This window comes from Fusarium venenatum (genome assembly GCF_020744135.1).
Source record: "Fusarium venenatum strain MPI-CAGE-CH-0201 chromosome Unknown EDB82scaffold_1, whole genome shotgun sequence".
Taxonomy (NCBI): Eukaryota; Fungi; Ascomycota; class Sordariomycetes; order Hypocreales; family Nectriaceae; genus Fusarium; species Fusarium venenatum.
Genome location: NW_027072129.1, coordinates 1,066,847 through 1,082,673, shown reverse-complemented (window position 1 = coordinate 1,082,673; position 15,827 = coordinate 1,066,847). Strand labels below are relative to the sequence as shown.

General features: G+C 47.5%; 7 protein-coding genes across 7 annotated transcripts; 4 read left to right on the top strand and 3 right to left on the bottom strand.

Moving 5' to 3' along the window:
• Window positions 1-406: 406 nt before the first annotated feature.
• Window positions 407-4,232, bottom strand: EDB82DRAFT_549585 (uncharacterized protein; the record flags this gene model as incomplete). The annotated part of the gene is made up of 4 exons (XM_065609553.1): window positions 407-418; window positions 466-810; window positions 893-2,772; window positions 2,834-4,232. 4 exons carry the CDS (start codon window positions 4,230-4,232, stop codon window positions 407-409), a joined length of 3,636 nt encoding a protein of 1,211 aa, XP_065465294.1.
• A 1,121-nt stretch (window positions 4,233-5,353) lies between these two features.
• On the top strand, window positions 5,354-6,705 carry EDB82DRAFT_570269 (uncharacterized protein; the record flags this gene model as incomplete). Its single annotated transcript, XM_025732179.2, has 4 exons — window positions 5,354-5,922; window positions 5,978-6,124; window positions 6,273-6,605; window positions 6,682-6,705. The coding sequence occupies exons 1-4, from the start codon at window positions 5,404-5,406 to the stop codon at window positions 6,703-6,705; spliced, it is 1,023 nt and encodes a 340-aa protein (XP_025591130.2). The 5' UTR covers window positions 5,354-5,403.
• Window positions 6,706-7,047: 342 nt separating this feature from the next.
• Window positions 7,048-8,458, top strand: EDB82DRAFT_482589 (uncharacterized protein). Its single transcript, XM_025732180.2, has one exon. It carries the CDS (start codon window positions 7,081-7,083, stop codon window positions 8,443-8,445), a length of 1,365 nt encoding a protein of 454 aa, XP_025591131.2. The 5' UTR covers window positions 7,048-7,080; the 3' UTR covers window positions 8,446-8,458.
• Window positions 8,459-9,002: 544 nt separating this feature from the next.
• EDB82DRAFT_469920 (Lactonase, 7-bladed beta-propeller-domain-containing protein) lies at window positions 9,003-10,189 on the top strand (the record flags this gene model as incomplete). The annotated part of the gene is made up of 5 exons (XM_065607937.1): window positions 9,003-9,191; window positions 9,245-9,353; window positions 9,413-9,856; window positions 9,910-10,067; window positions 10,172-10,189. The coding sequence occupies 5 exons, from the start codon at window positions 9,003-9,005 to the stop codon at window positions 10,187-10,189; spliced, it is 918 nt and encodes a 305-aa protein (XP_065465293.1).
• A 183-nt stretch (window positions 10,190-10,372) lies between these two features.
• Window positions 10,373-11,125, bottom strand: EDB82DRAFT_519147 (uncharacterized protein; the record flags this gene model as incomplete). Its single annotated transcript, XM_025732182.2, has 1 exon — window positions 10,373-11,125. One exon carries the CDS (start codon window positions 11,123-11,125, stop codon window positions 10,373-10,375), a length of 753 nt encoding a protein of 250 aa, XP_025591133.2.
• Window positions 11,126-11,680: 555 nt separating this feature from the next.
• On the bottom strand, window positions 11,681-14,209 carry EDB82DRAFT_564254 (uncharacterized protein; the record flags this gene model as incomplete). The annotated part of the gene is made up of 2 exons (XM_025732183.2): window positions 11,681-13,752; window positions 14,179-14,209. 2 exons carry the CDS (start codon window positions 14,207-14,209, stop codon window positions 11,681-11,683), a joined length of 2,103 nt encoding a protein of 700 aa, XP_025591134.2.
• An 828-nt stretch (window positions 14,210-15,037) lies between these two features.
• EDB82DRAFT_5776 (uncharacterized protein) lies at window positions 15,038-15,818 on the top strand. Its single transcript, XM_065609980.1, has one exon. The coding sequence runs from the start codon at window positions 15,300-15,302 to the stop codon at window positions 15,729-15,731; it is 432 nt and encodes a 143-aa protein (XP_065465292.1). The 5' UTR covers window positions 15,038-15,299; the 3' UTR covers window positions 15,732-15,818.
• Window positions 15,819-15,827: the final 9 nt, after the last annotated feature.

The following is a 15,827-nucleotide window of genomic DNA, read 5'->3' as shown; positions in this document are numbered from 1 at the left end:
TGATGAGTTAGAAGATTCAACCTGGAAGCAACAGCTCTCGTGGGACTAAGCAATGGCGTTGGAGAGAAGCATCATATAGTACCAGGTATATCAGCCCATGATGTCTTCGTCGTCATGCTGTATACGTACCATGACATTCTGTTGCTTCAATATGCTGGAGACACAATATTTAGCTTCTCCATTATCGACATCAAGTTTAAGTCTGGGTTCAGATAACTCTGAGGTTATATTTATTTAATCCTACCCATATCTAGTCATGGTTCTCCAGTTTGAACTCAAGCTATCACTCTTCTCCAGATCTGGTCTTCCTTTACCTAACAGACATACAGTAATTCATTTCTTTTCGTCCCTATATATGTTAGACATATATATTCAAACTATTCACTTAGAATATTACTATAATTATCTAACCCTTATACTATATCGTTAGCTATCATTAGCAGGGAGGAAAGTATAACCCGTTACTGGAGGCCAGATAGTAGCAGTCGCCTCCTTAAACTTGGTGATTTTTGGAGACTTCAAAGCTGGGAGTGGGTATGCGGCCCTGTCAATCGTAACGTAGCCGTCGTCGTTTATAGTATATCGCTTGCTCGACATAATAACGCTTCCCTCATATTCAGTCAATGCCCCAATAAAATCCTCAAATGGGTCCTGTATGCCATCGTCATTGTCGCCCAGACTTTCGTTCCACGGATCGACTGTGATGAGTGGACAGGATGCACCGGTTGTTGTTGTAGCGGTTGCGGTGAGGAAGCAACCGGTGATCACCTCGGTGGCGGTAGTTGTGCAGTAGGAGGATTTGCATGACACCTAGTAGTCGGTGACCTTTGAGGTTGTGTAGTCACAGCCGAGATAGGTGTTGCAGACTGGCGCAAGGCTTTGTCGTATATACCTGGTGACATGCCGTATTGGTCTCGGTGGCGCAGTCCTCCTCATCTTCGTCTTTGTCATCATCCTTCTCATCATCCTTCTCATCATCCTTGTCGTTGTTACTGTTGCACCCGATACCAACACAACTTCCTCCTGGCCCAGGACATCCGCCACCGATGCAGCCACTTGATCCACCTCCGCTTCCTCCTCCACTGCCGCCGGGCGTGCAGCCGAATACACAGGGCTTGCCGCAGCCTGCCTTGCAAATAGGTCCTGGAGGCCCAGGCGCAATAATGATGCCAGGAGCAATGCCTGGGGGAGGCAAAATAACCAGATCATCGTCCTCGTCGTCTTCATCGTTATCATCCCCTGGCTTGTTATTGCTAGTTGGAAACGGCCCAGGCTTGTAAGTGTAGGTGACGCCGTGAGTTGGTTCGGTCAAGGTGATGGGTGGCGGAATAACGCTCCCACGCACAATGATCGATTGGGAGGTGGTTTCGGTGATTATGATATTGGAAACCTCAATCTCGGACATCGTGAGAGGGGGTATCGTGATGCGTACAGTGATTGTGGTTGTACGATACTTGACAACACCGTCCGTGGTTTCCGGCCACGTCTCCTTGATCGTCTCCGTAATAACTGGGAAGTTGATGGTAGTCTTGGACGAGAGCGGCCACGGTGGAAGGACGAGGGTGCACGGTGGTTGGCAGCTGGCGGTCGGGTTCTTCGAGCTCCAAATAACTGGATCGATATATACAATATCATCGTCATCACCATCACCACCACCGCCGTCACCACCGTTGCCTCCATTACCACCGTTGCCTCCATTACCACCGTTGCCTCCATTACCACCGTTGCCTCCATTACCACCACCGTCTCCGGGGTTGTCGGGCAACTTAGGAATCCAGTTATTGATATTAATGTATGCGTTGACGACACCCCCGTCAAGAACAGAAACGTAGTCATCTTTCCCATCACCGTTGATATCGGCGTAATACACAGACCCCTGAGGTTTAACACCAATAGCAACCGTGCCCAGGTCAGTCCACTTCCGCCCCTCGCCGTTGGGAATTCTGCCGTTGTTGCGATACGCCAAAGCCGCACCACCGCCATACTGCACAATATATTCGGCCTTCCCGTCCCCTGTCAGGTCTGCGAACTGCACTTTGCTGCCAGGCTCACCGACGCCAGTCGCCACGACAATGCCCTCCTTCCAGATGCGACCGCCGTTGACGAGCGGTATGTTCCTGTTGTTCTGCCAGTACTCAACTGCTCCCCCGTCATGGAGGACCAGGAAGTCTGCGTACCCGTCTCCGTCGAGGTCTGCAAACCTGATCTTGCTTCCCGGCTCACCAACGCCTGGGGCGATGATAATACCATCCTGCCAGATCCGGCGATCACCGGGGCTGGGGAGATTACCCTGGTTCAGGTACTCCTTGACAGAACCACCACCGTAGATGACCAGATAATCGGCGCGCTTGTCGCCGTTGACATCGACAAACTCAATGCGCGAATCTGAGAGATCTTCATCAAGGCCCGGTGCGATCTCGCCGATTGACTCCCACTTGTCACTGCCCTTATTGAGCCAGGCACGAGCCCGACCCTTAGCGTCGACCGAGATCAGGTCGTCAAAGCCGTTGCCGGTCAAGTCGGCAAAGCGAATGCTCGTCCCCTTGGTCCCGGCGATGCCGAGGTTCTTCCACATGCGAATGCTTCCATCATCGTCGACGGCAAGAAAGTCGGCGAGACCATCACCGTCCATGTCCGCGAAGCGAATCATATCACCTATAATGCCCGAGGTGCCCGGAGCAATAGTGCCAAGATCTTCCCAGTTGCGCCCACCTTGTTTGATGGTGTTGCGGAAGGCGTTGACTGCACCTCCATCGTATACAACGAGGTAATCTGTCGACTGGTCAGTTCCGTACGACTATTTGAGTCCGGTCAGTGCAGGCTCTAAACTTACCAGCCTTCCCGTCGCCGTCAATATCTCTGATCCTTGTCGACCCTGCAGGAATGCCCTCAGAACCGGGGGCGATTGTAGCCATAGTCTCCCAATTCTTCTTGCTGCTGTCCTTGCCGTTGTTGCGAGTATTGCGCGCCCATTTGACTGAACCCCCTTCATAGATAATGGCATAGTCCGCATATCCATCACCGTCAATGTCTTCGAAGTGGATCTTATCCCTTGATCCAAGGCCAGTTGCCCACTGAGAATCTAGAGGCTCGAACTTCTTTCCATTGTCGACGTTCTTCCATACTTTGGCTGCCCCCTCTTTGTACAAGACTATCAAGTCGGCCTTGCCGTCGTTATCAACGTCGGCAAGACGGACCATGTTCCCCTTGATAGACTTCCAATCCGGATTGATTTTGCCGATGCTCGTCCAGTCGTTGGGACCGCCTTGGTTGATCCAGCCTCGTATTGTACCATCGTTGTCGGCCAGAACGTAGTCCGCCTTGCCGTCGCCGTTAAGGTCGGCAAGGATCACTTTGGCCCGGCTTCCGTTTTCAAGAGGTCCGCGTATAGTACCGACAGATTCCCAAGTTCGGATTCCGTCGAACACGGTGCCCTGCTTCTTCCATATCTGACTTTCGATCTCCTGACCGGTGCCGCCTGATGCGCCGCCCACACCGAGACCTACACCTGGTAGTCCCTTGGCGTCCCTGCCAACTGGGTCCTCGAGCCAACCACGTTTATCGGCTTCTAGGATAACCTTCAACCAAGCGTTGGCCATCATTTCATAACCGCTATCGTTGGGGTGCTTCTGGTCCCAGAGGTCGGCCACCGTGATCTCTATGGGGACCTCTAGCACGTGCTTTCCAGCCTTCTGCCTCTCCTCGATGATAGAAATGACCTTAGGGTTGAATCTATCAGTGTTTTGTTGCATCCTAGGCTTGTTAGCCCAGATGACCGGAGCAACGAGAATGGTTGCGTCAGGAGCGTTGGCGAGAAGGCCATCGATGATGGAAGCAAGCATTGCAGGCGAGCCTTCGAGGTCCTCTTCGAGATCCATGTTGTTAGTTCCAGCATGTACGAGAACAACGTTGGGACGTGCCGCGATGGAACGTTTCCAATGCTCGTTGATCTGAGCAAGGACGTGACCGCTATGACCTTCATGATCGTTGTCCGGCATGCCGGTGGCGGGGTGCTTCTGACTGCCGATCATGTCAACAGAAGTGCCTTGGCCGATTAGTTTCTGACGAAGGCGGTTGCGGTAGCCCTTCTGGTCTTTAGATCCATTGCCCTTGGTGATGGAGTCTCCGAGCGGCATGATTCGGAGAGTTGGCAACGCTGAAGTGAGCGGCGTTGCGAACGCTATTAGTACCATCACAAAGGCAATGGTACTATGAAGCGTGAGATACGCCATGGTGAGTTGACTTGAATCGATAAATAATGTGTATGTATTATGGTTATATGAGAGGGGTGATAGAAAGGGAAAGGGAATTTGATTAATGACATTCAAGTAAGTTCCAGGATATCCATCACAGTTTATATGGCTAGACGCTCTATCAGACGGCCGGCGGGCGAGGTATCTCAAGTCACCCAACACTATCACCCCCATTCGTCGTGGCTCCCCCACGTGTACTCTTCACGTTGACGCCTTCCTTGCCCTCATAGTTTTGTTGCATTGATGTTGGTTCTGAACAACATGTTGTTACCAACATGTTTCTGGGCCCTGCACTCTAGTAGCGTGCGATCCAACATCTTCCCGGAATCATTATGCAATCCTTTAGGTGCTGCTTCTAAGGATTAGAGGTGATGCATTTTACTGTATATCGAATTTCCATTATCTCGATGATTGCTCATGACCAATATCTGCCTTCCTATGTGTATTGACTGTTGCATAGCCTTTGTTGGTTGTGTTTTAATGTAAACGAGAATCCTTGCAATAATAGTACTACCGCGCGGGAAGAACCAGGCAGTGTTACCCGATTAGGTAAACCCCGAGACTGTTGGTTGGGGAGATTTTAGCTTTTAGGCTTTCTATGCAGATCCTATCTATATTCGATGGTAAATACCTCGTTCGCTTAGACAGTGAGGTTTTATTCCTACCGTTCACATATATTATTAATATCCTGTTGGTTCTTGTTGTTTCTAGGGTTTGGAAGTTCTTCCTGTTCGCTTGTTGGTTCAGGCATCTTCTCTTTCCGTAGGCCCTCGAATAGTTAACTACCTGATAATTGTAATTGCCGACGTTTGGAACCCCATGGTAGGTCTTCTTGGCGGCGCGTACATTGACCCATAACCCTTATCTTATATGCATGTTGGTTGCGACGGAACAACATGAGGGGGAATTGAGGTCTGTTGTTGGTGGTCTCAGTAAACGCACCGAAAATAGGCAGTGCCTTGTATGGGTCGCAGACTTACAGTAGACAGATACGCAGGACTAATCTCCTCCCTATAACTATTAATACCATAAATATCATAGAATGGTTACTGATATGTATATTAAACCTGCCCCTTCTTCTCTACAATTCTTCATCAATACACGATTGTTTAATATCTCTTTCTACGACTTTGCTACGCTGCAGTGCACTATGGCAACAAAGCCTACTTCTCCGTGGAGGCCACTCTTCGTGTATCCTTTTACCATCTTTGCCACGTTTATCTGCATCGTCTTATATGCAACGTCGTTGAGAGATTCGGGCTTGAACTCATACTCGGGTATTATCGAGGGCCGCAATCTTCACGATAATGCATCATCTAACTTTACCAAAAGGTCTGCTGCATATGATAAGGCACTTACCAGGGGACGCAAACTACATTTTCTTATGGGTTTAACCCAGGAGGAAGCTAAGCAGGCCAACGGTGGGACTTCGCTCGAAAGCCCCGAATATCTTCAGCTCTATCCTGGCATAGAGGAGACTGAGGGCTGGAACGTTAACTACGAAGACCCGGACGGGAACGCTCCCTGGTTTCGGAACTATCTAGATGACGCATTTCGAGGTCTCGGAATTGAGAAGAATGTCCATCAAGAAGCTTGGTGCGACGAAGGGGGTGGACATATCTTCGAGAATCCCCTCGATCCTGACATCGATAAGTACGAAGATCACTGGGTGAGTGTTTCTGCTTCTGTAAATGGATAAGGCTGATTTAGTTTCTACCCTGTAGAGTTCTGGGGCGTTTTACTTCACTTCTTATATCATCGATGCTGGTGTTGTAATTGGAGACAACGCACAATCAGTCAAGCATTCCTTCTACAAGATGTTCCCCAACCTGGAGGCGTATTACACCAAGCATATGACCCACCTCCAACAAGTGAGTTGATTACCTAGGCTAGTCCCGAGCCAAAACAAGACTGACAGGTTTCCTTCCAGTGGAGTGATGTAGCATGGTTACAATGGGTCAGTATATGTTTTAAACTTTCACCTTCCTTGTTAAGTGCTGACCTCTTTTACCAATGCAGTTGAAGGCCTGTATGGAGGAATCAGGCGATGTAAGCAACATCAACTATATCTTCCAGTCTCGAATCACAAACGTCGACACCCTTGAAATCCTTTTCGAGGCATTGCTGAAATGGGCTGGTGGAGAAATCACTATAGGGAAATGGGAACGCCGACTCACGCTTGATGTAAGGAAGGATGAAGACAAGGAAGCATTCTATGCGTTCTTGGGCAGTCCCCACGGGTCAATGTCATCATATCTTCTCTTGAATCACAAGGAGAATCTTGGTATCAAGACAATCAACAAGGTGGATATATTCGTGCCTTCTGTCCCCTGGACGATTCTTGCGGAAGGTGTAAGTGACCTTGCCCGAGCAGCAAAGGTTTCCTACGTATTTCATGTCACGACTGTTTAGTTATACCTGTATACAGAGTTATTACCTCACAGTATCCTGATAAGGTTTATTGTTGTTTTCATAATCTCTTAAGTTTTCGCCCAGGCCGCCTTCTCAATTTCCTCTATGTTTTCAATAAGCGTTAATCTGTCTACGCAAACCAAATTTTCAACAAATCTCCAAAAAAGAAAAAAGGCGATATATAACTAACATATTAGAATAAAAGGAAAGATTTTCAAGTTAATACTGTTTGAATATCATAAAATTATACATATATATATCACGTGGTAATTAAATTGGAAGAGATTTACATCATAGAAACAGAACCAACAAGGACAGGGATACAGAGAAAGCTTTAAAAAGTCGCGCATTCCCACATTCAACATCTGCAATCCTCTTGTCTAAATGATTTCCAACAGCCACAAATTTCATTAACATGGGCAATAAGAGGCAGCATAACATGGTCTCCCTGGATAACCTACCGCCCGAGATTCTACTTCCAGTAATTACCAGCCTTCCGGATCTTAATTCACTTTGGAAACTACTACAAGCTTCTCCACATGTATGGCATCTCTTTGAGGATGGATCGACGTCTCTTGTCATCACGGAAGGCATACTGTCAGGACCACATTCCACCATCCCACCAAAGATCAGACAGCTTATACGAGGCGTGATACTTGTTCGCTCGGGCACACTTCCTTTCGAGAACCTAGATGAATTTGGGTCTCAATTCATGAAGGCTATGATTCCATGCCTTGTTCCGGATGAAGCAACAGTCAAGACTCTGGGCCCAGAGTCACTGTCTCACAGGTCTAGTTCGGCAGTACTTAGGTCCGTTGTTGCAACGTCTTATCATCTGTCAGCTCTATCACAGTCATACCTGGCGTCTTGCTTGGAAAGGCTGCGAGATCCAAGTTTCCGGCCATTACATGCCTATAACCCGTCGCCACATTACACCCATGATTATAAAGATGCTGAAGGGTATGTCCCTGCCTGGGATCGCCAATTCGTTGGCACACCCGTCCATGTTGTTGACATGGGACAGCCAACATGGGTAGAGGAGATGCGTGCGGTGCGAGTAATGTGGATCATGCAGCTCGTAGGCGAGATGCAGCTTCTTCTTGACAGCAATACCAGCATTGGATGGTCCAAAGACGATGTATCCCGTCTGCTTGAGATGGGCCCAGTCGATCTATTCCATCAACCGGATAGTCCAATCTCCGATACAGAGCCAATCAAATCGGCGATGGATTATCTTGCAACACTTAGAAACCCGGCTAAAGATCGTTTTTATCGACTTCCTGCAGCGCCTGCGCCGTCACTCAACAATCGATGGACAACGGCACTCCCGAATCACAACGAAGTGTTTATGCAAGTCAAAGCCTACCGCCTAAATGGTAAATTCCACTGGTTAATAAAAGGGTCCCAAGTGCCAGAGGGAGCAACTCCAGTGGAAACACCAACAGTTACCGATGAGAAGCTGTGGGAACAGACAGCAAAGGCTTTCGACTTTCGGCCGTACGGTGTCAATTTCTGGCAACGACTAAAGGATGATGGCCATTCTGGCGAGTCGCCTTTACCTGATGTTAGCTTCAAGTCTTTCCGTCCGCTAGGTCTTGCTTTTTGGGACAGGAAGAGATTATGGCTTTTGGGCTTAGCCTCTGGTGTAAATAGTAACAAGTATCACTTGGAGGGGTTCTACTTCTTTGCATGGGAGAGTATTTTACCGCCTGAGGAGGTTACCGCTATTAAGGCTAGGGCTCGGGTAACTTTTAAACCTTGGGAAGTAAGATTGCATTAAATTAATTTATTATATTACTATAAACTTACATTGCTACGGATAATGTCACGGTGGCGAAGATCATCAGGCCTGACAAGGCTGCGGGTAAAGGCTAGCGAGTAAGTTAGTCATGTGGGAATTACTATAGAGCACCGTCCTTATATTAATAGTAGAATCTAACTTCGTAGCTACGCCAATAAATGTAAATTGATTCTATTTAACGTGCTTGAATTTTTGTCCTTTTGTTATCTAGACTGCTTGAGATAACCCATGTCTGAAGCTGCCTTTAGTAGTAATGCCACGTCCTTCTTCATTCCGTCTTTCAATTGCCGGCCCCACAATGCCGACCTTCCACCCACATCACGGCGTTTATAACAAACTGATTGCCGCGCAATAGGCCGCGTCTTTTTGGTCAAACAGACGCAAAGATCTTCACGGCAATAGTACGTAAACCAAAACTTAATGTAGCTGTAGTGGGATGAATCGGGAACCCAAGTTGTCTTGGCAGAATAAATACCACATTGACCCCATAGACTCTTCCCTATCAATCATTACTCACTGTTTCAAAGTTAGATCAAATGTTGCCAAGAGTTCTGTTCCCTCTTATCACCGCCTCGGCTGTTGCCGAAGTGCATTTTCTATTTTCTGGCTTCTTTTCTGGATCCATGATTGCTGGTATCGAGTTTGATGATAAAGCCCATTCCTTGAACTTGGTGAAGAATATCTCATCGGCGTCTGATGACGGATCAAAGTGGATAGCACTAGACGTAAGTGCTGCTCAGACATCCTGCCGTCGTTAAATCTAAACAGAGGACTTCAGGCTCACAAACAAAATCTATACGTTGGCACCACTGGTTACTTTCAAAGCTACAAGATATCCAAGGGTCTCGGTTTAACTTACAAGAGCAATGTCAGCTTGTCTTCGGACTGTAAGTAGCTCTTCCTGATATTGGTCTATTGGATTTTCTTGCTGAGCAACTTTACACAGGCAACAACGCAAACTTCATCACGGCATCGTCCAAGTCTCCTTTCGCAGTATTCGGCACCCCCTACGGAGACGGCTGTCCAACAGTCGCCATATCCGTCGATGAGACTGGCAATTTACAGAAGAGTTTCGCAAACGCGACTTACAATACTAAAGGCGGTGTTCACGGAACCGCGCTGAGCCCCAAGAATGACTTCCTGTACTCTGCCGATGACATGGGAAATGCAGTCTGGGTCCACTCTTACGATCGCGAGAGCGGCAAAGTTGAAGAGGTGCAGTATCTTGCTGCCGAGGAAGGATCAAACCCGAGACATTTAACGGTGCATCCGAACGGGGAATGGGTGTATGTTGTGTACGAGGAGGCGAACTCTGTTGCGGCATACCAACGGAACACGAATACGGGAAAACTCGAGTTTCGAAATGAGACGTACAGTTTACTTCCTTCTGGTAAGATTTTGATTCTTTCTCTATTTGTCGATATGAATTAACCATCTCTTTAGGATTCACCAACTCTTCTTCTTACTGGGCTGATGAAGTACTTCTTTCCACGCCTGCCGATGGATCATCCCCCAAATACCTAATCACTGCCACGAGGTCTCGTAAGACAGAAGTTCCCGGATATGTCTCTGCGTTTAGTCTTGATGCCAAGACTGGAGGTGTCAGAGAGCAGCTGTTTCTGCAGGAAACCACCAATAGTGGAGGATCTGCAAATGCCGTGTCACCAGCTTCGTTCAGTGAGGATTACTTTGCTATCACTGATAGTGTTTCGAATTTTATTGAAGTTTGGAAGATTAAGGACAAGTGTGCAGCGGCAGTGGCCCATATTGATCTTCAGAATGGACCAGCTAATGCTGTATGGTATAGCTAAGATCCTTGTGCCGAAGCTTATGCTGCACGGCACAACTAAGTGGAACAGGTATATAGCTCGAGTTATGAACATAACTCCTCAAGTTAATCACTAGCTTATTTTGACTCGTTACGTGTAATTCCAAGCTTGATAGCCTGGTAGTTTGCACCAGGATTGATAGCCCCCATTGCCAAGAATATCCCATCCTGCCTCCCAGAGTACGTGTAGAAGTTATCGAATGTCCCCGTGAATGTAGTACAAGTAGTCTTGAAAGTACCAAAGTCCAGAGTGCAGGTCTTCGCAGGGACAGAACAGTGAAGCTCCCGATCGCGCGATTGCTTGCAATGAACCAAGGCAAAGTCTGGTTGGTTAAGCATATTGTCGCTGCACGTACTGAGCAAGTTAGCACCCCCAACATCTCCATATTGAATACATAAGCTATTTCCGTTTATGTCTGTAACGCGGTTGGTCGTGGAGTCAATGGAAAACGTCAAGCGGTCTTTCGTGGATGAGTATTGCCATCCAACAAAGAAGCCAGCTGATTGGTATCCTAGCAGATATTGACTATCTACTTGAGCGCCTTTTCCAAGAACATCGAAGGTAGGAATTGGTTCGAAGGCTGCTTCGGTCGTCGTGGCTTCGGTAGCTGTGGTGATAGTGACGGATACTTCGAGGTCTGTAGCCTCTACGAATGAAGTTGTTGCGATAGTGGTTGTTGCTTCTGCTGTGGGGTCACCATTTGAGGTTGTCGTTGCGATGGTGCTCAACAGGTCGGCGGAAGTGGCTGTCGCAGTGCCTGTCACAGTAGTCTGAAGCTCTGTGGTCGTAGCAGACTCAACTGAAGCAGTAGCTGTAAGGACATGAGTCATGTTCACTCGGTCTTGTCACAAAGGGTTTTACTGACTTGAACGGCTTGAAGAACGAGGCTTACAAACGCTAGCCAATGCAGGGCTTGCTGCCAAAGCGGCTGCACAGAATAGATTGAAACGCATGTTGCCTACAGAAAATGAACGAGTGACGGAGGCCAAAGCTGGTAAGAGATAAAAGACTTGAAAAGAGAAATACCGGGTCTGGAGGGTTTTATTTTTTCGCTGCCAAAGGGGTTCGTGACCCGAGGCAGTGTTGGTGGGAAATTGCATCTGGTAGCCGTCCACTAACTCAGGGACTGGCGGAAACTATCGATTTTGCTAACCGTAACTAGTTGCGCATGTAGAAATGGCCAGGTTTGATTCGCAGAGAATGTTCCCGCTATACATCTTGGTCTGCTCTCTGTATTGCATTCAAAAGGTTCGCCGATTGGGGTAGCTGGTTGTTTGTTGCCTGAATGACACATTTGAAACTATTTGGCAACTTATGTATGACTTCTCTTTTCTATAATACTTGAATACCGTCTAGAGCTTTCCATGTCAACATACTGATTTAGTCTACCTGCGTGCTCGTAACTCTGTCCTTCCGTTATCCCCACCGCTTGATACAACATATGCCTCATTAATACGACCTGCTGCCTTTACCAATTGGGCCACTTCCTTATCCTTCATCCCCTCACCACCCGCAGCTCGAATAACATCGTGTGTCTCTGGAGACACCATTTGAGACACAGCCTGCCAAGCATTACCTAGGAGAGAAGACGTGGTGCGCTGTGCAAAAAGATACATGGTGGCAGCAGTAATGATAAAATGAACAATGATAATGACCAACACGACAACAAGACCAGTCCACTGCCCTGGAATAAGTACGTCTTTGGCATTTACGGTCGTGACTTGATGCGTTGGCTTGTAGTTGGGAAGCCAGTCGTAGTAAAGCATTTGATAGAAGCGGAATACAAGTGCTTGCATCGCTTGCGCAGGATCGCCTGTCTCTTGAATGATGTTTTGAACCACAGCAGAATGCTCCGGATGGGTTGGCCAGATAGATTGCGACAGGATATTGTTGGTCATGATTCTTCCTGCAAAACTCCAACTTCCCAACAGAGAATATTCCACAAGTGTAGTCCACAGTAGACCGTATGCAGTCTGAACTCTGGCTTCATCATTGGGATCAGCCCACAGCTCTGGGTCGGAATGAACTTCAAGATCCAGTATGTCTCGATCCTTTGTACTTCCAGAAGAAACTCCAACACCCAGCTGTTTTAAGATGCCAGTACCGTTTCCCTGGGTAGTTATATCGGACCACTCGTACAAAGACTCGGGCTCACCGTCAATAGCTCGTCCAGACATGGTGACATTGTATCGATGAGGTAGGTTTTGGCTGATATAGCAGACAGTCGCATTGAACGCTTCCAGTCCGTCTGCTGTATGAACCGTTGTCCAAGGCCCATCGCGAACAGACGTCAAGTTCTGAAGATTATCTGGAATCTCAACCTTTGAAGGCTTTCCGGTCGTGTCGTCGTACGTTGGCCCAATTCCGTTCAAGGACGAGCCAGAGTTAACAAGCAGTACCGAATTAAAGCTGTAAGCCCAGCCAGAAAGAGGATTCTTTGTCCCGTTCTTGGTAGAAACGGCATCCGCGGTGGTACTGCACAAAGAGATAGGCAGAGTATTGTGATCCAAGGTGGTGTTCCACTCGTTGTGAACTCTGCAGATTATGTTCTTGGGAGAGGTCGAGGCGCTTCCAAGCAAGTCTACTGCTTGGTTTTCAACAGCAAAGCTAGCATTGAGATACAAGCCACTGGTAACTTCACTATCGCCTTGCTGATATTTGAGTATTGCCCTCTCAAACTTTGGTGCAAAACAGGCTGTGCGTTGGTTGACAACAACAGCAGGTCCTTCGTAGAACTCCAGACTAGTCCTTTCAGCAGCGTTATCGAATGGAAGCATAGCTCGGTAGATGTCTCCCGTGTCTATCGCGTGATCTGTTCGAAGTTCGGTATCCATCTTGGCCGGGCGAGCCTCTGCGAATCGCCAATGTGCAAGTGGTCTTGATTTCCAATACGAGATACCATTGAAGGGAAAGATTTCTTGGGTGTCGAATCCAACTGCTATGACACGTGTTTCCATCGGTGCAGAGATCTGATCTTGGCCAAAGTCGAAAAGAATAATCGTAGAGGTCAAAGTTGAGACCAAGGCGATAACAAAGGCTGATGCAAGAATCACCAGATGCAGCAATCCCGAGCCACGACCTGACGAAAAGTGCTGCCAGGCTGTTGGTATCATACTTCCAGGACCAGCGCTGGAACTAGCCGCTCTCTGAATCGACAACATTGCTGTATCGACAAAGCGACTTCCTGAAGTCTCGAGTATCACCGCTGCCATAGCTGCCGCTGCAAACCCGATCTGGAATCCCATAGAAACACGAATAATAGCAGAACAAATGGTGACAAGTCGCGTAGCCCATTCGTTGAAAACAATCAGATCCCAAAACTCAGATCGGGGATCGCGATTTCTCGCTTTGTCTGCGCCTTTGTAGAGGAAGATGAGGAGAGCACCTGAAAGTAGAATGGCTGCAGTGCCGACGCCGAGGATGATGGTACCAATGAGACCGATTCTGCGCCACCATTCTCGAACTCGTGGTTGCCTGGGTGGGACGATGAATGTTGTAGCTGATCTTATCGGAGGTTGGTAGTTGACATTGAGGTTCCATTGTTCTGATTTTTCTCGTGGTGTTCCAGCTTGTCCGCGACGTGAAGATTGCTCCTGCCCATACGCTTGAGCCTCCATATTGTTCACGGCTTGGTAGCCAGCCATATCGTTGACTTGTTGATGATACGACAACAAGAGTGAGATTGTGAGAAGTTGGACAAGCTGGGTATTTTAAGCATTATAGTCTACACCGTACACCGAAGGATTCGGTAGCCACTCCGTCTTGGCATTAAACGAATATCTCGACATGGATATCAAACACTCTCCTGCGTTAGTGCAATACTTTGTTCATAGCCTCTCAGAGGCTCAAGTATAAGTACTCTCTTAGCTATCAAACGACCCACCGGGACAAGGATAAGCGCTGGAGCGTTCCATGGTGGAGTTTTCATTTCCGCACAGAGCACATAATAGGTCAGCTCGCATTGCTGAGTCCGAGAGTGGGTAATTGCAGGGCTGATTTTGGGTTGGCTGAGTTGCTGTTTTGGCAATGTCGTTGAGGGTAGCTACTATGTAGTTTAACGTTCCAGCTCGAATCTCTATTATCTCAACGTCTAGACAACTGACTACCGGATTCTTACCAACCCCACCTCACAGAATATGCATCTCGTCAAGACCACCATGTGTCTGCCGTCTTATAAACCCCAACGAAAAGTTTTACACAAAATTCAATGTCATATCTCATTCTACGGCAGCGCTTGACATGACCTTCTAATGTTTTGGAAATACTTCAAACTCGATGTTAGCTTCTCCATCATGTGAGTGCCTATTTATTATCATTAGACACACGACTGTGTTCTGTTCGGAACCTAGGTATTAAGCGTCTAACATCCTTATTTAGAGCGGCACTTGCTTCTTGCAGTATTCCTTCCAATTAGTTGACGGACAGCTACAGTTAAGCGGCTTTCCAACTCGTGTAGCTCTATGTGACACAAAATGTCACCTAATCACAGTAATCAAGAAGCAATACTTGGCCTTGCAAGAACACAACACTGGGGATTTATGATACCAGGAGATGCGACTGAGTGAAAAAACTGATTGGGCATAGTATCCTCCAATCAACCATAAATGTATACTGTGGTGATTCCAATAGGCCGAAGGGGGTAGATTCCCTACGCCTCGTATGCTGCCTTGCTCAGCCGCAATTTGGCGTCTTAAACGGAACCCCGCATATTCTTTTGAATTTTCTTTCGAACCTGTTTTTGTAACTATCGATGTTCTCCAACATCAACGCTCAGTGCCATATCCATTAACTAAGATTGATCGGTCCCATACCGTCATCGTAAAAGCGCACAAGATGTCCGACGCCGAAGCCGCAATAGCCGGAGTGGGCTTTTTGTGTAATGCGATGCAAATTGTCACTTTTGGTTGAGACATCCTCCAAGTCTACTGTCAAGTTCGCGATGGTCGATCTCCCGACCCGAGACTAGAAGGATATCTCGAGAGTGCGGAGGCTTGCTTCAACCAGATGAAGTCCTCAGCAGCCACTCAAACCCACGGGTTAAGCAGCGACCAAGAACAGATCGTCAATGTTGGCCAAATGTTACACGACTCTATGGCAAAGCTACAATCCAAATTTGCCGAGCTCCATCTTAATGATGCATCTAAACGTGGAATCCATGGGAAGTTGCGGGCAGGGAAAAAGGCTGTGGCATCTATGTGGTACTCCAAAGAAATCGAAGGTCTTGAGGAAAATCTCAAAAGATACGAAGGCCTTTTCCGCAGTGTCATGCTTCATTGCGTGTGCAAACAGGTTCAGACTATAGAAATTCGGTCAAACCAAAACTTCCAACAACTCAACACGGGTCTACAATCATTTATTATAAAGCTAGTTGATGATTGTACCAAGATATCTGAGCTGTCACTTGCATCACTTGAGACAAGATGCCAAATGGCTTAAGAGCATAAAAAAACACGTACAGCCTTGAGCCTTGGCTTTAGTTCCACGCAAGGTACGGTTTCGGATATTCGAGACTCAACCTCGCAACACATTCAT